Genomic DNA, 25452 nt, shown 5'->3' on the forward strand with positions numbered 1-25452 from the left:
GAGAATGCTGCTTGTATAAATAAATAATACACGTGAGAGAAGTATGTTTTGGGCTGCTTCAAAATTCATCCCAGGTCAAAATTAACTTAACTTTTTCTTTTAAAAATTAAGCCTCGAAAAGACATTCCTTTTTTTTTTTTAAATTTTAATTTTCTATGTGTGAGTGTTTTGCCTGCATGCATGTTTGTGTTCATGTGTGCCTAGTCCCTGAGAAGTCAGAAGAGAGTGCCAGATCCTGTTTATAGATAATTGTAAAGTGCTACTTGAGTGCTGAGATTCAAACTTGGGACATCTGGAAGAACTAGTGATCACAGTCACAGAGCCATCTCTCCAACTCATTCATATGTATATGGATATATGCATACATGCATATATATGTGTGTGTGTATATACACATGTGTGTGTATATACATGTGTGTATATATACACACATACATATATGTGTATATATTCATGTCAGCAACTCTAAAATCAAATTTGAAAATCAGTATAATCCAAAACACACTAATTTGATACTGCCATGCTGAGGAATGGTTATAAGATAATATTAAAATTTTAAATCTTTGTTTTTCATAATGAAACTATCATTTCTAAAGAGCAGAGAAATTTGTATGTTCAACAAAAACACTTCAGTAGTTCATAACTTAGTTGTCTTGAGTCCGAGCTAGAGTTCTGTGTGAGGTGGAGCAATGACTCTTGTAGTGCATGGCGTGTTCCGAACAAAGCCTGCAGGGTGTGTGATGCAAGTGCCCGTGCTTCCAGGAGCAGCTCAGTCACTACGCAGTTGATTTTGAGTTAATATTCAGTCAGTGCACATTCAGAAATTTTATTGTTGCCAAATTTTTCATGATTCCCTAAATTCAATGAATATGCTGTGAGAAAGAGTTTTGTTTGTTTAAGATGGAACGTCAATGAGAGGCATTTGTCCACTGTTTTCGTTGCATTTGTGAATACTTGTCATTTTCTCCCTTTGTATCTTTAAGTGGAGTGTGTGTATATTAGTAGCTCTATTTCTACAAATAATTCTGATTTGTTTGTCTGCTTAAAAATCTTATGGTTTGAGAATACTTAGGACTTCAAAAAACTGAATCAAAAATTATTCTTAATTATGCTGTGCCTTATTGGTATGACAGAAACATCTTTAAGTTGTATTGCTTCAAGAGCCTTGATGTACTGATTAATTAGGTGCATGCTCAGAGAATGTATTCTCCCCCCTGAGCTTCATCCATTCTGTGCATACTAGCACCTTTACATTGTTGGAAACATTTGTTAAATTTTAGTATTTCTAAGACTGCATACCATCTTGAAACTTGTGTTAGAAAGGCTGGGCAGCAAATTCTTCAGTGTAATTTGATGTAGGTTTTATTTTCCATGATGTTTCACGTCTAGATCAGGAGAGTCTTGTTTTTAAGCAAGAAAGTAGTTGGTTGTTGCAGATAGGCCTCTGCTTTACTAGTGGAACTTTTATTGTTGCTTTGGATCATCTGGGAAAGCCTTGGGCTTGTGTATTGAAGGCATGGCAAGGGCTTGAGTCAAAGGCTTGAGGAAGGCTCGCTTCCCGTCAGGGCTCTGAACTGGAAGGTGATGGGGAGCCTTGTGCTGCCTCTATTGGGGAGCCTTGTGCTGCCTCTATTGTCTTGAGCACTCCATAATTCCCTTAGGAGCTGTGACTACAGTTGCCTGCCTTTCTTGCTGCTTTTCCTATGACAGTGTGGAATCAACAGTAGAATGAGTTCTGTCATTTCCCTTCCTGTTTTAGAGCTTTCATAAACGTATACCAGCATGCAATTGAAAAATTCAGCGGTTGATGACTTTTCTGGTTTCTGTTTGTAGCCAAGGTTGTTCTGGAACTTGCTCTGTAGACCAGGCTGGCTTTAAACTCACAGAAATCCACCTGCCTCTGCCTCCCAGTGCTGGAATTAAAGGTATGCACTTTTCAGTCACTTTAATGCAGTTTAATACAATTACAAAAGGAATATTTTTACATTGAGATTCTTAGCTATACATTGTTTCCATTTCCATTAGAGCAAGTAGTTTCCCCCTATTCTTCTGTAGGCAACATTTACCTACATGTGAAACCTTAAAATTCCTTAATAGTTGCAAAGATTGAGGATCTTAAAAAAAATAGATTTATGGTTATGAGCTGCCTGGTGTGGGTGCTGTGAAGTGAACATGGAGCAGCAGTAAAAGTTCTTAGCCACTCAACTATCTTGTGTTAAAACAGGAAAAAGGACCTACCTAGATGGAAAGGAAAATGCTAGAATCAGTTGCTGCCACTATCTTAATCAAGTCTCTTTTATCAGCATTTGGCAGGCCATGCAAGCAGATGGCACGTACATAAGAAAGAGAATTTTAATGTCTGCAAGATATGTGAGAACATTGACAATTCATACTGTAGGTCATGTTTTGTTGCTATGATTTCCTTGAAGTTCGTCTGACCGCTTTCTTGAAAATACTAAAGGAATATTTAGTTTGTGGTTAAATTAGTTTTATCCTGAAAGCTCTGCAGTATAACTGAAAACAGAAAGCACTGTAAAAAGTGGAATGCTTTTCAAAATGGCATTATTTAAAAACAAAACAAGCTACAGTTTAAGCTGTAGTTGACTGCTTTATAGATTCTGGTAAGGATTAGGGCATCAGTACTTTCTCTTTTTTATTTTTATTTTTTTATTTTTTGGTTTTTCGAGGCAGGGTTTCTTTGTGCAGTTCTGGATCTCACTTTGTAGACCAGGCTGGCCTCAAACTCAGAAATCCGCCTGCCTCTGCCTCCCAAGTGCTGGGATTAAAGGCGTGCGCCACCACTGTCCCGCTCGTACTTTCTCCTTTAATAAGACATCCTGACAAAAAGCACCCGAAGGGAACAAGTGGTTCATTCAGTTTACAAGTCCAGGTTACACCATTGCCTCAGGGAGGCCTTAGCAGCAGGAGCTAGAGCCATGAGCTCACACTCTGCTCTGTGCCGGAGCAGAGCGAAGTGACCAGCGCAGCTTGTCAGCCAGCCAGGGCCCAGCCTGTGAGCCGGAGCCTTCAGTATTCAGGGTGTGTCCTCCTACATCAGTTAGACAGTCCATCCACTACAGATACTTCCACAGACAAGTCTCTTCCCACCTCATTCTAACTTGTGGCAAGTTGACATTTAAAAGTAAATAGAACATTCTATAATTCTTAAGATAAAACTGTGGAGTAATGTGGATTCATAAAAATTGGAATTTCTACTTTATAGAGAAAAAGCATACTTATTTTGATCATGGGCTTAGGGTTTTAATATCTGTTTGTTGTGTGCTGGAGTATAAATTACTTGACCTTTTTGGAATTCAATATCCTGTGTACAGAAGTGGAGTCATTAAATTTATTGATACGTGCTTATCAGCACAGCATCAGGGTACATGTTAAGGTTATTCATATCATTATACCATCTCATAGTTTTAGCTATAATATATATATTATATAGTCTGTGTTTGTGTGTAAGTAGTAAATTTTAATACTTTAGCTTTTATATTTTTAGGTCTGAGCTGCATATGAACCTTTCCTTTCTGTATGGGGTTTTGCCTGCATATATGTCTATACCGTATGCATGCCTGCTGTACCTCATTGTCTCTAGGACTGAACTTAGAGATGGTTCTGAGCTGCCATGTAGGTACTGAGAATGGAACCTGTGTCCTCTGGAAAAGCAGCCAGTGACGTTAACCACTGAGCCATGTCTCTGGCCCTGAAAATGTGCTTTCAGTGTACTTGCTTTACCACTCCTGAGTCTTGTGGGAGATTAAGTTCATTGTGTATAAGTTCTGTAATAGCTGTGGGCACTAATAGCAGCCGACTGTAATAGCAGTGCCCGTTTCATTCCTGCTTTGAGACCAGATGCAGCTAACTTTTGGGGACAGAAATCTGAAAAGTGAAACCAGGATTAAAATGCACATATATGCCTTTTTTTTTTTTTTTTTTTTTTTTGAAAAACAGGGACCCAAATACTCATTCTTAGTCCTATTCATCCATGCTCATGTGGAGGCCAGAGGAGGATGCTGGGTCGTCATTTCTTTCTCCTTTGGACTTCTGTGAGGCCGAGTGCCTTTCATTGAGTTTGATGCTCATCATCAGTTCAGCCAAGCTGGCTGGCCACTTACTTTATCCTTGGGTTCCTTCCTGCATATGTTGCCATGCCTGCCTTTATGTGAGTGCTGGGGATTTGAACTCATGTCTTCTTGCTTTCACAGCAAGCACTTTTACCCACTGAGCTATCTCCCTGGGAATTGGATAGGAGATACCATCGTTTTCTATAATCTTTAATTTTTTCTGCTGGGAACTGAACCTAGGACCTTGTATATACTAAGCACACACCTAAAGCTACCCCGTCCCCCCGTCCCCCCGTCCCTCGTGCGCGTGCAGGCCGTATGTTTCTCTCCTATTAGGTATGATTTCTAAGTTTCCCTTAGTCTCTGTTTGTTTGCTTAAAAAAAAAAAGATAGCTAGAACTGAGCTTTTTAGAATTCAAAAATTAGATTTAGAATTCATATTGAGATATTAGTAAATTCAGGCAGCAATATATGACAGCCTTTTAAACCTTTCTTTTAAATCAAGACTCCTGAAGTGGTAATGTTCAAGTTTTAAACTTTCCTTTGGTGGATATCTTCAAATACTAAGTCGCTATGGCTGTTTTTCAATCTTTGACCCTTGTGTATTTCTTTATGGGTTTAAACATTTTCTTTAGGCAATACTTACACATAGTTAGGTAAATTCTTTTTTTTTTTTTTTTTACTGATGAGTCAACTTGTAAGCACTTTTTAAAAAATACATTTTTTTATTAGAAAACGTTTTTCAAGCAATATAGTATGATCATAGTTAACCCTTTCCCATCCCCTCCCAGTCCTTCCCACTTCTCCATAGTTTTTCTTTTTCTTTCTTTTTAGAAAACAAATGTGCAAACAAAGCAGGATACAAAAATTGAAAAACAATAAAAACTGAAGAAACACACACACACACACACACACACACACACACACACACACACACGCACAATCCATAAAAACACAAAATTAGAAACTGTCACATAGAAGCAAAAGCCCAGTAAAACAAAACAAAACAAACAAAAAACCCCAAACAAAACAGCATGATTCTGCAAGTCTGCAAAATGACCAGGAGTTCATTCTGTGTTGGTCATCTTCTTTCTGTGTTGGCCATCTTCTGCTGGCTGATGTGGGGCCCGGCCTCAAGTATGTTAGTTTCCTCAGTGAAAGTCTTTGGAGAAAACTGATTTTTTTCTTGCATGCAGTTGTAAATGGGAGATAGCTTCTAGGTTAGGGGAGGAAGCTTGTGTGAACTTTCCCAACTTAGTGCTGGGGCCCCAAATGCCTTGAACCTGTGCAGGCCCCATGTAATGCTGCCATAGGCTTGTGAGTTTACATGTGCGACAGTGCTGTTGTGTGTGGAAGACGCTGTTTCCTTGGTGGCCTCCCTCTCTGCTGAGTCAGCCTTTCTACCTGTTCTTTCTGAGCCCTGAGGGGACGGTTTGATAAAGGCCTCTCATGGCTTGGGCAGTGAACACTCTTGAAATTAGTAATTGACTTCCTCTGAGGTTTTTTTTTTTTTTTTAATTTTTGGTTTTACTTCTGGTGTTTGTGTGGTGTGTTGTATGATGTGTTGTGGGTGTGTGGGTGTACCACCATGTACATGTGGAAACCAGAAGAGAAGTTTGTGGAGTCAGGTATCTCCTGTACCAGTAGGCTCTGGACGTTGAGTGTGGGCTGTCAAGGCTGAGCCACTTGGTGAGCTCAATTTTTTTCAGTTTTATTTGTGTGGTCAGCAGTTTTCCTCATACGTTTCCATAGCATTGAAACGTTCTTGTCTACAGAGACAAGTTGGTTAGATAGTCTGCCAATTCTGTTTTTCTTTCCCTCAATCTGGATAATTTGTAATGTCTTTTGTATTCAATTTCTTATATTTTGGTTTCTATATTATCTCTTTTTTGTTTTAATTCATTCTTTTGGGGGAGGAGCAAAGGTTCCCCTATTTTTACCTTCGACACAGGATATTTCAGATATTAAAAATTATTAGTGCATTTGATAATATATTTGAGTAGTAGCATGAGTGACTAGAGATTTAGTATTTGGAAATAATTAAAAAACTAGAAGGCTTTAAACATGATTTAGATTCTAATGTTACATTTATGAAGTTTAATGTTTGTCTGATTTCAGGACATGTCTGAGATCTTACATACTTCCTCCTAAAAACTTTTACATGGATATTGCTTTGTTGAAGTTCCTTAAATGTATTCAGACTGGATGCTTGATGAGTTGTTCAGATCTGGCTCTTTATGCTGCTCAGTTCTGGGCAGCCTTGGGATTAGCTCTTGACATCTGTGTGATGCCATGCCTGTCTGCTCTCAATTTCTGCAGTGAGTCTCTCTGTATTGATTCACTGATCTTCTCATCTTATTTTCTGTTTATTTGCTATTTCTGTCTTGTTGAGGTCCCAAATATTATCTTTCTAAATGTTAGTTGGATTATTATTTTTATTATAAAATTCTAAATTTTCTCATTTTCTAAATATTTTTCTCCTCACATTTCTACCCCTGTTTCATGGTTAAAATACTCCTTTCTCCCTTTTTAAAGATGTTCTCCTTCCTTCTTCCTTGTCTGCCTTCCTCCCTCCACCCTGTCTTTTTGAGACAAGGTTTTATTATGTGGTTCTGGCTGACCTCCAACGTGCTTTGTAGCCCAGGCTGTCCTTATCCTTGGAATGCTGTATTAGCCCCCGGGAGGTGAGGTTGTAGGCAGGCACCACCCTGCCCAGGTACTTTTCTAAATTTTTTTGTATGGCTCCTTTATTTTCTATATTACTCTGAGTTTTGTTTTGATTTGATTTTCTTCTCAGTGTTAGAGGTTTGCTTTAGTTGTATCTTAAATATTATCTGTTCACTCATTTAGTAATGAGATAGTAAGGGGCACCAACTGGGGAACATTGTATGTAGGATGAATTACTGCCTGGCTTAGCTGTACACCATTGGCAGTAGTGGAACTGTCTGTATTTTGGACTCATTTTTTTGGGGGTGGGGGAGGTGGGAGTGCTGTCCTGCACATGATAGAATTTCTATATTCCCGATCTTTGCTCAATAGCTTACCATCCTCTCTTCTGTAGTAATGAAAATCAAAATATCTCCTGGCATTGCCAAATGCTCCCTGTGGCGAACCTAACTGACTTAGTATGCTCCTAGACTCTTTCTTCTCTCTCCTTGTGTGGGTATGCACTGTGATCTTGTTATTGACTAAGGTTTAGTGCATCAGTACGTGCGGTTGATCCAGAGTACTACTAAAACAATTTAATCTTGAAGCTGTTTTTTTAAATGTCTTTATATACTTTTCTTCTTCTTCTTCTTCTTCTTCTTCTTCTTCTTCTTCTTCTTCTTCTTCTTCTTCTTCTTCTTCTTCTTCTTCTTCTTCTTCTTCTTTTCTCCTTTTCTCCTTTTCTCCTTTTCTCCTTTTCTCCTTTTCTCCTTTTCTCCTTTTCTCCTTTTCTCCTTTTCTCCTTTTCTCCTTCTTTTCTCCTTTTCTCCTTTTCTCCTTTTCTCCTTCTCCTTCTCCTTCTCCTCCTTCTCCTCCTCCTCCTCCTCCTCCTTCTCCTCCTTCTCCTCCTTCTCCTCCTTCTCCTCCTTCTCCTCCTCCTCCTCCTCCTCTTCTTCCTCCTCCTCCTTCCCCTTCTCCTCCCCCTCCTCCTCCCCCTCCCCCCTTCCCCTCAAATGAGGCCAATAGGAATAAAACTAGAAAACATTATTTTTGAGTTTTTTCCCGTGGGCTTTGTTCTATCCTGAATCTCAAACATGTATTTTTAAGATTTTGTGTGAATGCACTTTTGATATGAGTCAGATGACTACAGGGGATAGGGTATATATGGTTGAGATTCAGAGACTGTGAGCCAGTGTGGACTTTGTTGATTGGAAAAGGTTGTCTTAGCTTTTAACATGTTGTACTTCAACATTTACAGTCTGGCTTTGGGAGAAGTACAGCTCTGGGTCTAATTTTTATATTTCAAGAGGTAAAAAGTTTTAGTTTTAAAATTTTGGTACCTAAAAGTAATAGTGTCTAGTTTGCTAGCCTTTTGTAGCTATGCAACTTTAAATAATTGTCTTGGTTTCATTAGCCACATTTCATGTCTTGAGTAGTCATGACTATGACTGCCCTATGATGGAGTGCTCTCTAAGGCAAGTACACTTCCTATTACATTGACAGTTGCCCAGAGGTCACAGTGTACCTGAACTGTCGGTCAGTCAGAGAGCTTTCTATGGAGTTGAACTTACTCACTGTCATAACCATCATGAGCCTGCACACCATTTTCTTTTTAATGCTTAATGGTGGGGAGAATTCTTCTTATGTGGATTGAAGTTCTAATAACTGTGTCTTTTGTTTGCCTTTTCTGGCTTTACTGTTTTAACTTTTTCCCCAGACAGTGCAGTGCTTGCTAGACAGCGGTGCTGATATTAACAGGCCGAATGTATCAGGAGCCACGCCACTGTACTTTGCTTGCAGGTACCAAACTTTGTATTTTCAGATATGCTTCCATTAAAGAATGTTATCTTTTACCTATATTTTCACACATAAAGACTGTGTATAGTTTTTAAAGCTCTGTTTTCCTACAAATACTTTGCTTTTATGTAGCATGATAAATACCTTTCTGTTACTTAATTGCAGGAAAGCATTTTCTATTAATATTATTGTCATTTGAGATAAGATCTTACTCTGTAGCCCAGGGTTGCTTAGAATGTACAGTGTAGCTCATTGGCTGGCATCAAACTTTAGGTCCTCCTCCTTCAGCCTCCTAAATGCTGGGATTATAAGATAGACACTTAGTACTTAGCATTTCATTTAATTGGCAGTATTTTCATCAGTGGAGCTGTTTTTATTTACTTGACTACTTCAGTTTTAGGACAAAGCAGTAATTCAGAGAGTTCTGTAGTTTATTAAGTACCTAGGAAAACTGTTGTGTGTGCGTTGGCTCAGAGCCAAGTCTTTTCTTTATTTATATAACTTTTTTAAAAGTGTTGAATCATTGTAAGTTTGTGTTCTGTATTCTGCCTTTGCACTCCTGTCTTAGTTATTTTTCTTGACTTGTTATTTTGTTTTCTAACTCTTGTAAGTAGCAAGTACTTAGCTTACTCACCATATCACGAATACATGTAAGAATTAGTAAGCAGTGATAACTAGGCTGGGGTGTACTAGCAGACATGCCTAGGCATATGTCAAAGGTCCTTCTTCCATCCCCAGCATCAGCAACACAAAACAAACCCCAAACTATAATGTACAAATTATATTTACACTTGTACCTGTAAACATGCCTATAAATGTGTCACATAGAGGGAGTTTGCAGTTAGGAATAGTGCAGAAACCTACTGTAACTAATTTTGTTGTTGTTGTTTGCTTTCCAGTCTTATAGTTGTCCCTTGGTATCCTTGGGTATTGGCTCTAAAACAACTTTTTCACTCCTGATGGATATTCACATTTAATATAAAGTCACCCTATGTAAAATGCCAAAGTATTTATATGCAATTGTTAAACATCTTCCTATATAGCTTAACCATTGCTTGCATCTAATGTAAATGCTATGTAGATAGTTGTTGTACCATATTGTTTCAGAAATCATAAGAGAAAAAGTATATACATACTCGATATAGATACAACAATTGTACACATAACTGTATTTTCCATCCATATGGAACCCATAGGTATGGATGGCTGCTTGTATGTCAGTTATATTCTTTCATTTAAATTTCTAAGAGATTCTAGAAACTTATCCTGTTCTTTTATATCATTTAAAAATTACTTATTTTGATTTTCTCTGTGTGTGTGTTGTATGTATGTGCATCATATGCATACCTGGTACCTGTGGAGCCCAGAAGAGTGTGTCTGATTTTCTGGACCTGGATTCACAGGTAGTTGTTAGCTGCCATCTGGATGCTGTGAATTGAACCTGCATTCTTTACAAGAGCAGCAAGCACTCTTAGGCACTGAGCAGTCTCTTCAGACCTCTTTTATATCATTTTACTAGAGACTTATCTTCAGCAGAAAGATGTGTCTTTTTCCTGTTTTGGTTGTTATTGATACTACCTTATCAAACTGACTTAGCTCATCTATTAATTTTAAAAAGTTTCAGTGTTAATTATGTGTAGGTGTGTCTTTTGGAAGTATGTGTACATAATGATAGTTGCCTATGGAGGCCAGAAGAGAGTGTCAGATGTCAAATGCCCTGGTGCTGCAGTTAGAGGTAACTGTCACTTACTTACCATTCTGGAAACTGAACTCAGGTCCTCTGCAAGAGTAGAGCATATTTTTAACTAGTGAGCTTTCTCTCCGACCTTCTTAAACCCTTTACTTGAGGCAATTTACAAAACTCTGTAGTTGTGTGGGTGTGGGTGTCTATCTCTCTATAATTTACTATTTTTAAAATTTATAATCACATCATTCTATCCCCTCCTATGCAACACCACTGTCCTCTCTCAAAATTCTTGGCCTCTTTTTCTTTAATTGTCGTTTTACACACACACACGCACGTAAGTATGTAAATATAATCCATGTTAATATGATATTTTTAATTTAAACTATGTGAGTTATAAAACTTAGTTAAGCTGTTATAATTAAGGAGTTTTTACATATTACAACTTTTTGAGTTTTAGTCTTCTAGTTCATTTCTGAGTTCAGTATAATCTTATTCTTATGATTTAAGTGATTGGTGGATAAATGTATAGGAATTTTACACTCCAGCAGCATGGTTGCTCTGGCAAGGGATCACACCCAAATTTACAATCCAGCTGGAATGTAGACATGCCACACACCTTTAATCCCTGTGGCTGGAATACAGACACATCCTTAGTATACACCATTGATCCCAAACAATAATGACTAATTGAGGGGCAGACAAAGTGATGAATCAGAGAAAGATTTGACAGAATGAGTCAGATATGATACACCCAACTCTCATGAGGACAGACAGGAAAGAGAGGCTACTTAAAGAGTAGTGAGGGATAGAGAGTGCATCCATTCAATTCAGTTCACTTGTGCTCAGTTCAGTTCACAGCAGTTTAGTATCCGGAGAAAGGCTCTGAGAAGTCAGTTTGAGTTAGTCAGCTTTGGGAGGAGTTTGAACCAGAACAACCGAGTTGAACCAACCAGCCAGTGTTTAGAAAGAGCTAGAAAGTGTGGAAAGTGTGAGTTTATTCAGCAGTAAGTCTTGGAAGCGGAAACATTCTAGGCCTCGATTAGCTGATGGCTAAATGCTGAAGCTGGTCTGGACTCGTAGAAGATTAGATTATATGGGGGCTAGGGATAGTTAGAATCTAGGTATATGGGCTCAGTCCAAGCCATGTATTTGAAAAGCTTGGGTATAGCTCTTATCATTTTATTTGAGAAAATAAAAGTGACATTCACATTTACAGATAACCAATTTCCATGACCAATTATGTCATGAATTTATGAAAAACATTACCTTGAATCTCTGGAATAATATTCTACCTTTTATATTAAATTTTTTGAAAACATTGTCATTTTATGTTTATGGATGGTTTCCTGTCTGTATGTCTGTATACATGTATGTCTGTATACATGCAAAGTATGTATGTATGTCTGTATACATGTGTATGCAATACCCTTGGAGGCCAGGAGAAGATTTCAGATCCCCTGGAACTGGAGTTCCTGGACTGTGGTAAGACTCCACGGTGCTGGGAATTAAACCTCGTTCCTTTGGAAGAGCAGTCAGTGCTTTTAACTGCTGAGTCATTTCTTCAGCCCATTTAAAATTTTTAAAATTCTTTAAATTTTTCTCTATATTATAATCTTTGGTGTTTATTTTTAGATTAGAAATATCTTTGAGGCTCCCAGTTTGGCTACATTATCATAGGAACTCTCAGATTTTAACATGTCCCAAATACAACATCTTATTTTCCTCTTCGTATCTTTCTTGTACCTCATATCTTCCTACTTGTTTAATGCAGAAATTAAATCATCATTACCTTTTGACTCTGCATTTGGGACCTATTATTAGTAAGTTCTTTAAAGTCTTCCTTCAGAACGTTTTTTGCATCTGTAGACTCTCTCTAAAGCTACTTGAAAGTTGTTACATCTAGAGTACTGCTGAAGTCAACCTACTCCCCCTGACTGTACTCTTGCTTCTGTCTAGTAAACTCTTTCCTCAGTGAAGAGTTTCCTCAGTGGCCCTTTGAAAAACAACCAAAAAAAAAAAAAAAAAAAAAACAACAACAACAACAACAACAAAAGTAAGTTCTTGCCACTTGAGAGTGTTTCATTGTGTCCTTGGTGCATCTCACATAAGCCAAGAGTCTCTAGGCCTGTGAGACTCACTCAGTTCTCACTTGTTTTAGCCATGCTTGTCCTCTTTGTGTTCTCTAAGTGCCAGTGCCCACTGTAGTTTCTCCATGGTGTTTTGCCTGTTGTGGTTTTGTAGGCATTTTGTGTGGCTTTAACTTCACTTGACACCTGCCACCTGCTTTTGGTGGAGATAGGAGTGTGATCCATGCTGCCTCAACCTTGTGATTCTCCTGCCTCTGCATTCCCTAGGCTTGGATTATAGATGTGTCCCTGGTGTCTTAGTCTGCTTTTGTTGCTGTGACAAAAGTGACCAAAATCAGCTTGGGAAAGAAAGGTTTATTTGGGTTTCATATGCCTGCTCACACAGTTCACTAAGGAAAGCCAAGGCAGCAATTCAAGACAGGAAACTGGAGGCAGGAACGGAAGCAGAGACGATGGAGGAACTTAGTTTGTACTTAGGTGTTTAGTGAGTGCTTGTAAGTGAATCACCATAGTTACACATGAAACAATGGCATTCAAAATATTTAATACAATATATTTTATGCAGAACTGGACTATTCCTATAGCTAGTCTGAATACAAGAATATGGCTAAGAGATTGTTTTAAAAGTATTTATTTTTTTCCATATTCATACGAAAGATTTTTTTTAAAACTCAGGTATGTGCCTGTGTATGTGTTACTAGGAATTAAACACAGGGACATTGTGCCATGCTAAGCTATTCTTAATTTTTATTTTAGAGACAGTGTTATTCTAGTCCAGTCTGGCTTGTTACTACATGGGCAAAGCTGGCCTAGAACTCGTGACTGTCCTTTTCTCCTCAGCCAAATGCTCAGCATTATGGGCATGGCCGCTGGGTTGACAATTTTTACTTTAGCAAGCATTGAATCTTTTTGAGAAAAGGTAGTAAGAAGTGAAACAAAAAATAAATTTCTCATTGTAGGAGAATGATATATGGGGCACTGTTCATTTTACTTCTAACCTGTCCTAATTTGTGTGGTGACACCTGATTGTATGTGTGCAAAGGCCAGAGAAGAACGTAAGTGTTCAGTAAGCCCCTGTGATCCTCCTGTCTCGGCACCTCTAGCAGTGCTGAGGTTACAGGTGTGCATGCCTGGTGGCTTATATAGGTGCTTCCTCATGCTTGCCCAGTACACACTCAGACCTCCCTGAGCGTCTCTGTAGCCCTCAGGGCATGGTCTTAATTGCACTGTGATTTCTACATTCTCAGGTATTTTCTCTATTTACAGATAACTTTTATTAGGAAAGTAAAACAAATTGAACATATATAGGTAAGTTGTTGGAGTTTTAGAGGTTTTTGAGGCGTTACAAAAGTACAAGCTTCAGAGCATAGAGTGTAACTCCTGCCAAGCAATGCTTTTTAGTTAGAAAACTCAAACAAGATAGTATATAAAATAGCCTTTACATTTAAATACACAAACCTGTAAAATAGTAATCTGTTCATAATCAACTAAAACTGTTACTACTTTAGTTCCCATTATTAGATACACTAGTGGATGCTCTTAGACATTTAAGAGCCCAAAGTTAGAAAGCTGGGTTGGAGAAGCAGTTCTCCTTTCATAAACTACATTATGGCTCTGGAACGATTATTATCTCAATCAGTATAAGAATTAGTCTTTCTAGGCAGAGTCTTTTCTTTAAATGTGGCCCTGCCAGGATGACTGCACTGTACTGGATGGGATGCCCCACACCCAGAGTATGTGGGTGGCACAAATTGGACTTAGTGAGGATATTGGGAAGGACATGGACTTGGGAGGACAGTCTGGGAGGACGTAGGAGGAGGAATGGTAGGGTGAGTATGGAATTACCAAAGAGTTAATAAACATATAATTAGCTTTAATTTTTTATAAAGAATAATTATTCAGTAAACTTTGTCAGTTATTTAGTTTAAAGATTATTTTAATACTAAATATGCTAAAATACAGTCAAGTGTTCAAAACATCAGCCTGTGAAGGCTAACCCAAAATACACTGCAGTGTTTCCCATTGAGTATATTTGTACTCCATTTGTATCTTAGATACAAGGCATTATATATCATTCTGTGTGTTTCTGTTTATTTTAGTGGATTTAATTATAAAGCTGGCTATTAAAAACAGTTGGCGCAGGGGACCAGGGCTAAGAAATGGGAGTAGGTGGGTAGGGGAGCAGGGCAGGGGGAGGGTACAGGGAACTTTCGGGATAGCATTTGAAATGTAAATAAAGAAAGTATGTAATTAAACAAACAAACAAACAAAAAACAGTTGGCAATTAAAAAAAATCTTAGGTGTGGTAGTGCTGGTTTTTAGTATGAGTACATAGGCAAAGTACATCTGTTTTTAGTATCAGTACAACTGAGACTGGTTAGTATTAGCTAGTGTTTAGTGCTGGTTTTTAGTATCAGTGCAACTGATAAGAGACAGGCAGATCTCTTTATGTTCAAGGCTATTCTGGTCTACTAAGCAAGTTCCAGGCCATCCAGGGTTACATAGTGAGATCCTATCTAAAAAATCAAACAAAAATATTTTTTCTGTAACTCTTCATAGTCTTTCATAGGATAATTGTAAACTATTACAATTTATATATGTGGCACTTGGACTACTAATTGTGCTTTTTACATATTGTGTGTCACAAGCAGTTGTTTCTTATTTTTAATCCATTTTTGAAATGAAGAGTCACTTTAAGTGTGATTTTCAGATATTTCTTGAAATATAGTTTTCTCAAAATGCAGTGGCATTTCTTCATGTGCATTATTCTTTTTGTTTGTTTTTTTGAGACAGGGTAGACCAGGCTAGCCTTGAACTCAGAAATCCACCTGTCTCTGCCTCACTACTGCCCGGCGAATTTTTCTTTTTAAAGATTTATTTTTATTACTTCCTTTACAATAAGATTTTAAAATGTCTATGTATGTGTTTCGTCTGCCTGTATGACTTTGTATCATTTGAGTGCCTGGTGCCGGGGGCATTCAGGAGTGGGCATTAGATCCTCTGGAGCTGGAGTAACAGATGGCTGGGAGCTGCCATGTGGGTACTGGGCACTGAACCCTGATCTTTTGCAAGTGTTCTTCATTACGGAGCCATCTCTCCAGCCCCAAGGTTTATTTTACTTTTAATTTTGTGTATATGTATGTGCCTGTGTATAGGCATATGTATCAAAGTGCTAGTGCCCACAGGTGACACTGGATCCCCCTGTGCAGGAGTACAGACATTTGTACAGACACTTGACATGGGTTTGCTGGGAACTAAGCTCAGAGACACTCAGCCTCTAAGCTGCCTCTCTAGCCCTCGTGGTAATATTTTGTTTTGCTATATGTATGACCAAAATTTTTATATGGAGGCTTAAAAAACAGCTATGTAGTTTTTATTTGTTGATCTTGAGCAACTATTTACTCTTGAAACTTTGGATGGACCTTTTAGGAAGAAACTCTAGATAGATTAAAGAACACCACATAAGCTAAATAGTGCTCAGGGATTCAGAGAGCGCTGTGCTAGTAGTGTCTCAACAGTGAGCCCTGAGGCAGTGTGCATGATGACTGCAGCCATGGGTTTGGTTTATTTGGGCGTAGTCTGATGGATTGGCTCTGTGGTTGGCTGAAACCTAATCTGTGAACGTAGAGGTAAAATACTCAGTTTGTCCTACTCACCATATAGACTACTTCTGTCACTCTGAAATGGGAGGCGTTTCCTCCCCGTCAGGGAGCCAACACTTGATTATGCAGTGGCCATAAGTTGAACATCTTCTGAGTCAGTTGTTACTCCATCTACTGGGTGATAGTGTCTGATCCCAGAAGTTGTGGGCTCAGTCCTAATAGATTACTCTGCATCTTAGGTACTTGGAGCAGGTCTTATCCTTTGTGGTTTCTGACCTGGCTGCCAGCTGGGCTTTCTAGGACTCCCTCCTTGCGTTGGAATAATTTGGCAGAGTGGCTCGTAGATCTCAGGGAGACTGTGCTTGTGTTTATTAGATTTATGACAGATATTTTAAGAGACATAAATAAACACCAGTCACAGAGACCCATAGAGTAAGGTCTAGAAGACTCTTACGTGTAGGAGCTCCATTTCTTGTAGATAGTTTGATGAGATGCACCACCCTCTGGGATGGCTTCTTAGTCACCTTCCTATAAGGCTGTCTCTTCTCAGCCAGCCAGGAGTTTTCCAGTTCTGATTGGTTTTTTTTGTTTGTTTGTTTTTGTTTTTGTTCTTGTTTTTTAATGGAAGCTTCGTTGTATTGGCTTGATTGAAACATGTACAACTGTGCCAAAGGAGGTGTGTGACTTACTATGTTAGGACAGAGTGGCAAACCCAGCCGGAGTTTCTGTTCAAGGTCTTCATGGTCTTTGGGCAGCACTCCTTCCTTTCAGGTGCGAGGTAGGGCACTGTCTGAACTGCGGGCCCTGAGATTGATCCTTAGACAGGGTAGATGGGAAAGATGTCAGAGGAGATACTTTTACTCTCTATGGCCCACTTAGGATAATTTGCCTTGGTGAAACAAGGAGCTGCTTGATGAGGGCAGGATAGTACTGCAGAGGATTTGGTCCTAACAGCCTAACAAAAACTGTCTTTTTACTTGAGTGTTCCAAAGCTACTTCAAGAACCAAGGCCAGAAGGCCAAATACACTACTCCTATTTCTCTAGTTACTTAAGATATAACAAGAAATTAAGCAAGAGCTAGAAAGTGTGGGTGAACACACACACACACACACACACACACACACACACACACACACCCTCACACACCCTCTGTCACATCTGAATATTTGTTATGAACGACATGCTCTTCCTTGCTTATTTACTGTTGCATAGGAGCCATCTCCTGTTGCACAGGGACATCTTTTAGGCTAATGGTTTCCTGTTTATTTAACAACTCATGTAACACAGCTGTCACAGTTACATTCCTGATGACGAAAAGACTAAGATAACATTTGTCACCTATTAGATTCTACGAAATTGTGTTAGGCTTCTGCTAGTTATTTCCTTTCTTTCTTCATCCATTCTGTAATGCTTATTTATCAAGTGTATGAAATATGTTAAAGCTTAGAGTATAATTTATAAAGTGTGATGAGTCTGTGTTATATGCCACTACCATTCTAGGTGCTGTAGAATAAGTCTGCTATGTAGATATTGGCAGCTTAGGGGCTGGAGAGATGACATAGCAGCCTGTAACAGCACTTGTCATGGCAGAGGACCAGTGTTCAGTTCCCAGCATTTAGATGGGGACTGACAACCATTCTTAACTCATTTCTAAAGGACCTGACTCCTTCTTTTGCCCTCCGAGGACACCAGGCAAATACATGGTGCACACATACACATGTAGGGAAAATATACATTATAAAATAAATAAATGTAAAAAGTTTGAAAGTTGACAATTTCAGCAGAAAGACTGAAAATATGGACATTAAGCAACTGTAAGTTATTAAAATTGGATAGTTTTTATAAAAACTCTAGATTATTGACATCTAGCAGAGGTGCCACTGTGTTCTGATATAAGTTAAGTTTATCTTGGTGACTTTTCAATTTTAGTTTCGGGGCATAATAGGAAGCAGCCTAACATAGGGTAGTATAAGTTAAATAGTATTGTAATAGCTGTATCATACTTTGGCTGGTAACACCAGCATAATAACACTGATGCCTGGTGAAGACTTCTGAGCATTCTGCTCTACATCTGTATCAGCAGCTATGTGACTGAGGCAGAATTGCCCTGAGTTTGGGGCCAGCCTGGACTACAGAGTGAGATTTCTTATTGAATATTAATAATAATGCTAATTACTGTTGTTTTCAGAGGATCGATCTACTGGTTTGTTTGGTTTTGCTGGCAAAATTTGGCTACTATTAAAATTATTTATTTATTTAGTGTGTGTGTTTTGCCTGAGTGTATATGTCTGTATACCACTTGTGTGCTTGTTGCCTGACGAGGACAGAAGAGGGTATTGAATCTTTTGAAACTTGAAACTGGAGTTACATTCAGTTGTGAGCCTCCAAGTAGGTACTGGGAATTGAACTCTGATCCCCTGGAAGAGTAGAGGTTCTCTTAACTGCTGAGCCATCTCTCCACCCCCCTAGATTATTATTCTTAAGTTAGTTCTGGTTAATTGGTATGTGTATCAAGGACAGTAATTACTGTTGTCATAAATTATCAACAGAATGATAAAACCTATTATAGTTGTTCACTAAATTCATAGCAGGGCACTATGAATGTTTAATTCAAATTGGCTATAAATTATGTTTTGTACAGTGCCATTTGGTTGAAATACAGTGAGCTTGTTTTTAATTTGTTTACATTTCTGGGAAATCTGCATAGTCTCTATTGCTGTCAAGTGATGTGTCTCTGTATTGTAGTGTTCTAATTTATAGAGAAAAGTTAAATTCAAAGATTAGGTTTTTAACTTGGTTCTATTTCTATACAGTCATGGTCAGAGAGATACTGCACAGATTCTTCTATTACGAGGAGCCAAATATTTACCAGATAAAAATGGAGTAACCCCTCTAGATCTATGTGTACAGGTATGCTTTTAATATATAATTCCAAGCGCATTTATGATAGAAATTATAAATTATAAAATAATGGTTTTTTGTAAATGAGAGTATGAAGATGTTTAGTCTGTGAAAAGTATGATCTTTAAATGTCTCTTTGTTTTTAAACCTGAAAAATTGTAAATTTTGTTTTTAGGGTGGTTACGGACAGACTTGTGAAGTGTTAATTCAGTACCACCCGAGGCTTTTCCAGACTATTGTTCAAATGACACAGAATGAAGACCTTCGGGAAAACATGGTAGCATAAGCTTGCTAATAGGTTGTAAATGAGTAGTAATTAAAATTGTTATGTTTATTTTAGTAATGAGTTGGTTGTGCATTATATGAGTTATAGTTAGCCCTTGATATATGGGGATTCTACAGCCAAAAAACCAATTATTGATCAAAAATATTATAATCAAACATGATCAGACTTTTTGTCATTATTCCCTAAAAAAATACAGTATAGCAACTATTTACATAGCACTTATATTTTATTAAACATGACAAATTATGTGAAGATGACTTTAAGTTTATGAGAAAATATGCATTGAATATATTCAGTTGCTATATTTTATAAAAAATGTGAACATCTAGAGGTTTTGGGTGTTTAGGGACAAGTTGGAGTTAACAGGAATATTGTAGTGTGGTATAAATAATAACATGTCTTATTGACATTAGCCCTCTGAATCACCTGAGTGGCTTTCCTTATGATAATTACCTCATGGATAGAGGACAGGAATATGAAGGAGGAATACTTTGTAATGACTGGAAACTACTTGATCACTGAGCTCTTTTTCCTGTAGTTTTGTGCTGCTAGGGTGTAAACCTGGGGCCATGCCTGCTGAGCTATATCTTCAACCCCAAGCTCAGTATTTGTAATAGCTATAATCTTGGAAAAGTTGCAGATTTGGAAATCTTTATAAACTTCAGATGTTTAGAATTAAATTTTTAGATGCATACTTGATTTCCTGTGTATTTTTTAACTGGATAATTTTGAAGAAAGATTGTTTTTCATCTTTTTCTTTTATTGGCTCTTAAGTTTATATAGAGTATAATAATTGTAAGGTTCTTGATTTTAGTTGACTGCCTTTAAGGCATTTATTAAGCATGTGTATATATTGATAGAATAAATGGGTTACTCACTCTGTAATCACTTTGGTTTTTAATTTATATAAAACCAGTTACGGCAAGTTCTGCAGCATTTGTCTCAGCAAAGTGAAAGCCAGTACCTAAAGATCCTGACAGGCCTTGCTGAAGTTGCTACGACAAATGGCCATAAGCTGCTTAGGTAAGCATTCCAGGGACTCAGTACAGAGGAGTGTCTGTCTGCTTGATCTCCTCAGTAATTAGCTATCTTTTGTCATTGATGAGCTGTGTAAACAATTTGCTGACTTACCCTATTAGTTACTTTTCTACACTGTGATAGCACTATGTCTTTGGCAACTTAGAGAAGGGTCCATCTACTTAAGGTTGTCGGGGATAAGAGTGCATTGCGGCAGGGAAGCATGGCAGCAAGCAGCAGGCAAGGCAGCAGGAGCAGAAGCTGAGGATTCACACCTTCACTCAAAACAGGAAGCAGAGAGCAGGCTCTAAGTGGTGCACATTTTAAACTCTTAAAGCCCCTGTCCAGTTCAATAACTCACGTCGGTAACAATAAGGCTACACCTCCTGAGTTTCTCCAAAGGGCCTCCAACTTCAGAGCAAGCATGCATATGCCTAGGCTGTAGGGCCTTCTCATTGAAACCACCACATTTAAGGTTTGTCATTCTGTTTAAAAAGCCCTGGCTGATCAGCTTATCTAAGAGACTTTATAAAGAAACCTAGAACATACTAATGTGAATTTTGGCATATGTGTACGGAATTTTGTAAAATGATTGCTTAAGATTAGTCCTACCAGTAAACGCGTGTGAAGAAGCTGCTATTGTCTTGGGTGTGGTCATATTTCCTTTCAGTCTAGGCAGTTGAGATCAAAAGTAGGAGGACCAGGAGTTCAAGGTCATCCTCAGCTACATAAGGAGTTTGTGGTCAGCCAGGGCTACAGGAGAACATAGTCCAGGACTCTGAATCGCCGAGTTACAAAATTGGGTCGATCCCCTACTGTTTCAGTGTTCAGCATTCCTTCATCATATTCATTATAGTTTTTTTTCCTGTACTGTTTCTCTCCCTACTTCAGTTTTTAATTCTTTTTTTTTGTTTTGTTTTGGTTTTTTTTGTTTTTGTTTTTGTTTTTTCGAGACAGGGTTTCTCTGTATATCCCTGGCTGTCCTGGAACTCACTTTGTAGACCAGGCTGGCCTCGAATTCAGAAATCCGCCTGACTCTGCCTCCCAAGTGCTGGGATTAAAGGTGTGTGCCACCACCGCCCGGCTTTAATTCTTTTTAGATTCTATGGTTTTAATAACTCATTGCTGAGCCTAAGGAACTAAACTTTATATTGCTTACTTTTATATATAGCTTATATCTTTGCTGTACATCTTTGTATGTGATTAGCCACTCCTACTAGGAGAATAGGCAGCTATTACCAAGTACTTAATGTGTTACTGTTTCTTATGCATTTGACCCTCTTCTAATTTAATGCATTCTTCTTTGTATGACTCACTAATTATTTCTACAGTGACAGTTTGTGATAACCTTTTACCTTTGTACATTGCTACAGAACTTTCTCTTTCTACATGCAGAGTCTATGAAAACTATGCATACAAAGCTACATTGTCAGACTTATGGTTATTCCCATGAAAGTCATTCTGCATCAACAGTTGCCTTCTCTTTCCCGACAGGGTCTTGCTGTATAGCTCTGGCTGGCTCTGAACTTGTTTAGGGTCTTGCTATGTAGCTCAGGCTGGCTTTGAACTTGATGTCTTCATGTTTCATGCTCTGAAGTGGGAATACATTTGTGAGCTACTTATTCTCTGCTACTTTCTGTGCTCCTGTACTCTTTACTTGAAAGGTCTTCTGCTAATTCAGACCAGTATCACCTTCTTACTTGTTTGTATTTCCTAAGTTGCTTTTGATATTCTCTTTGGAAGCACTTTTAGATTCTTCTGCTTTATGACTCATTGGAGCCAAGGTTTCCATAATGTACTCTGTCCATTTTTGTTTAGTCATTCCTAGTAACTCATGTATTTCATGAAACCTGAGACTTAGATAGGCTAATTAAATCATAGGAGGGAAGAAGTGGAGGGGTATGAATGAGGACTATATTTGATCAAAACACATTATATGCATATATGAAATTCTGAATTAAAAGCATATGCATATTTCTATCCGTCTCTTTTATAATACAGTGAGGTATAATTTGTGACTTTAAAATAATATGCTAAAACTCAAAAACCAACCAACCAACAACAAAAAAACCCCCCATGGGCTATGGACTTTGGAGCCTTCCAGATACAGTTGTAAGTTCAGACACTGTTTACTAACTTGTTACACACCAGCTTTGACATCCAGGGTAAACTGAGGTGGGGTGTAAAGTCAGTAATTCACAAGTACACTTTTGGAAGTGAATAAATTTCCTTAACGTTTGTATCTAAAGATAGTATTCTTCATAGTTTATGCTATACTGGTGGTATATTCATTGGTTATATTCTGGGTACTTAAAAATTAGAAATCTAATTCATAACAAATAATAAATTTAATACCATGTATTAATATATACTTAATGTTACATACTAATATATATATATATATATATATATATATATATATATATAAATAAAATATATTTTCTGCTCAACAAACTTCTTTCTCCTAGAATGGGTAAGAAATTATCTTAACACAGAGAATTCATGAGACAGTTGGTTAGTGAACTAAATATGTTTAAAATAAATATTTGAAAATCAATTTGTTTGGTTCCACCTAATGTGTTCATATTTTAATTTTTCATTTTCAGTTTATCTAGCAATTATGATGCGCAGATGAAGAGCCTTTTGAGGATTGTGAGGATATTTTGTCATGTCTTTCGAATTGGTCCCTCATCTCCCAGTAATGGAATCGATATGGGCTACAATGGAAATAAAACTCCAAGAAGCCAGGTGTTCAAGGTCAGAAACGTTGTTGTTAGGAGGTAGACATAAAGGAGATGACTAAAACACAGCATACATTCATTAAAATCATGAGCAAGATATAAGTTTGGTTCATAACTTGGTTACATATTTCCCCTTTCAGTTTTGTCTAATGAACAAGATTTAATTGGTAAGCTTTTCAAGTTTTTCTTACACATAAATCAATCCCATTCGTGCTTTTAAGGATAGAGATATTTAGTATTAAAGTAATTATATTGAATTACAAGTTTATTTATTTTATGCAATATTAAATGTTGAAGCTAGGGCTATCTGTGTGCAATGGAAAGTTAACCCTAGCTTACTTTTTACTTTGAGACAGAATCTCATTAAGTTGGTCAGACTGACCTGTTCCTTGTTTGGTAGCTGAGGCAGGCCTCCCTCCTAAGTAGCTGGGATTACAGATTTTAGCCACCAGGTCCAACTCAGATAATGAATTTTTAATGCAAAATGTAAGCCATCATCTTAAAAATGTTTAACTAGAAGATAAAATAACCTGGTTTTGTTATTTGTATTATATACGTGCTGTTTGTGTCTGTATTATATATTTTGGAAGAAAGGCTACTCTTACTTAATAGTTCTATTAACAATTCCTGGGATTATCTTAACAAAGAGTATTTTTAAAAAATACTTTTCATTACTTTGGCTGCCTTTCCTAACACATATCATTGTTATTACCCATATCAAATTATGTGTTTATGAACTAGCTATGCATACTCTGTTGATAATAATGTTTTTTTGTTATAGTTTTATGTAAGACTATGGTTTTGATCTTCAGCACAGCAGGAATTAAGCAGTAACAACAAAGAAGCATGTCTGTGCACAGCAAATGTACTTGTGGGTCACACTTTGAGCAGTTTATTCTGTATTATCTTTAAGGGTAGTAGGTTTCTGTGCTATAAAATTTACTTTTGAGGTTCACAAAGACGTTATTTCTTGCAACAGTGTTTAGGTTATCTCTCCAACTAAGACAAATATTTTTTTTTATGTAATATAACTTATTGAAAAGATTTAGTTAGTGTTTATAAAACTTGAATCTAAGTTAATGTTATATGCTAAATAATTCTGGTTATTATAGCTAAATAACTTTATCTTACATGAACCTTTTGACATACTTAACAGATAAATGGCTTGCAAGCATTTTGATATTATATTAAAAGTTATTTGTGTATTATCATTGTGAGTGATGTGTGTATTTGAGTTCAGGCTTGTGGTGTCAGTTGTCTCCTCTCTGCCTTTCTGCAGGTCTGGGTATTGAGTTCATGTAGCAAGCACTTTACCTGCTAAGCCACTGTGCTGACCACACTGTACTCTTGAATCTAAGAATAGGTGTGATAGCCCCTTAGGAAGGTGCCTGTTATCTGTGTTTCATTCTTTTTTCCTTTTGGAATCAGTACAGGAAAGATAATTTTCACCTATACATATTTGTTTCCTTTTACTTCTTTTTTCACCTCTTGTGCCACCTTCTGGAAGAAGGAAACCAAGCAGTTTTTGGTTTCCACATCCTGTTTTCTTTAGTTAGGATTTGCAGTTTACTACTCTTGTAGCATTTCTATCCAAGTGGCCAATCTGCTCCTTTGTCAGGGCTTTTCTCAGTGAGGTTTACTCCTCGCGTGACATCATATGATGCTATTCTTAATGTAGTCTGGCATGGTTTACTATGTTAGCACTTACTCCCGTATTTTACTTTCTACTCAGCTATAATGATAAGTAGGAAATTATGGTAGGTATAGGTAGCAGTCACTATTTCCTTATTCTTAAAATTTGAATCTGTCTTGCTAATAGGCTTAGCATAAACATATTAACAGTTGGCTTAATGCTAGTTTTCTATTTAATCAATGCAGGGTTAACTGTAACAAAGTATGTCAAAGATACTGTTTCCTATACTCTCCTGCTGCGTTTTTTTCAGTGTTGGGACGTAAATATAAGTCCTCACATATGCTAGGTGACATAGTTTTTCTTTGTTTAATGAAATTCAGACTTTTTTTTTGTCATGTAGTTATGGGTTTTCTTTCCTTTTACTTTTTGTGTACTGGGAAATGAACCCAGAACCTCATATTTTTTAGGCAGGTGCTCAGCTGCCAAACAAGGAACAGGTCAGTCTGACCAACTTAATGAGATCCTGTCTCAAAGTAAAAAGTAAGCTATATTCTGACCATTCAATAGTTTTTAATTAATGAGTATTCATACCATGTTTTGATCAACTCCTCCAAGATCCCCTACCACCCTGCCCACCAAACTTTATCTACATTATATCTTGTCTTTCTGCTCCCTTACTCCCTTCCTCTTTCTTTCTTAATCAAATGAAAATCATCACATCAATAAGAAAAAAACATAATAAAACAAAACAGAAAGTCACCCCCCACCCACCCCAACCCAGAAACAAAACAATGATCCTTTTGTGTGGCCAGGGCACAGGGCCTGTCTAGGAGTGTGATTGATACACCCAATGTCATTCCATTGTAGAAAACTGATTTTCCACTTCACAGCAAGTATCAATTGTAAACACTTCTTGTTTAATGATGGGACTGCATCTCTAGTTCCCCATCTCAGTGATAGGACCCTGGCTGGCGTATCCCTATG

At 37.6% G+C, this 25452-nt stretch overlaps 1 protein-coding gene across 13 annotated transcripts in view; it reads left to right on the forward strand.

Annotated features, from left to right (window-relative positions):
- Hace1 (HECT domain and ankyrin repeat containing, E3 ubiquitin protein ligase 1) overlaps positions 1-25452 on the forward strand; it is a 134532-nt gene that overhangs the window by 52074 nt on the left and 57006 nt on the right. For 7 of the 13 annotated variants that reach the window (XR_380058.4, XR_380059.3, XM_006512634.4 and 4 more), the window contains 6 exons: positions 8434-8516; positions 9881-9916; positions 18704-18800; positions 18967-19068; positions 19994-20100; positions 22701-22851. The exons of 1 other annotated variant lie outside the window; for it this stretch is intronic. Coding sequence is in view for 8 of the 12 variants with exons in the window: in XM_006512634.4 (XP_006512697.1) it covers positions 8434-8516; positions 9881-9916; positions 18704-18800; positions 18967-19068; positions 19994-20100; positions 22701-22851 (576 nt within the window). In the remaining 4 variants the exon portion in view is untranslated. The remainder of the gene's footprint in view (positions 1-8433; positions 8517-9880; positions 9917-18703; positions 18801-18966; positions 19069-19993; positions 20101-22700; positions 22852-25452) is intronic. 5 more of the 13 variants (XR_003948642.1, XR_003948641.1, XM_030244982.1 and 2 more) reach the window with 2 other exon arrangements.

This window comes from Mus musculus, chromosome 10 (genome assembly GCF_000001635.26).
Source record: "Mus musculus strain C57BL/6J chromosome 10, GRCm38.p6 C57BL/6J".
Classification (NCBI taxonomy): Eukaryota; Metazoa; Chordata; class Mammalia; order Rodentia; family Muridae; genus Mus; species Mus musculus.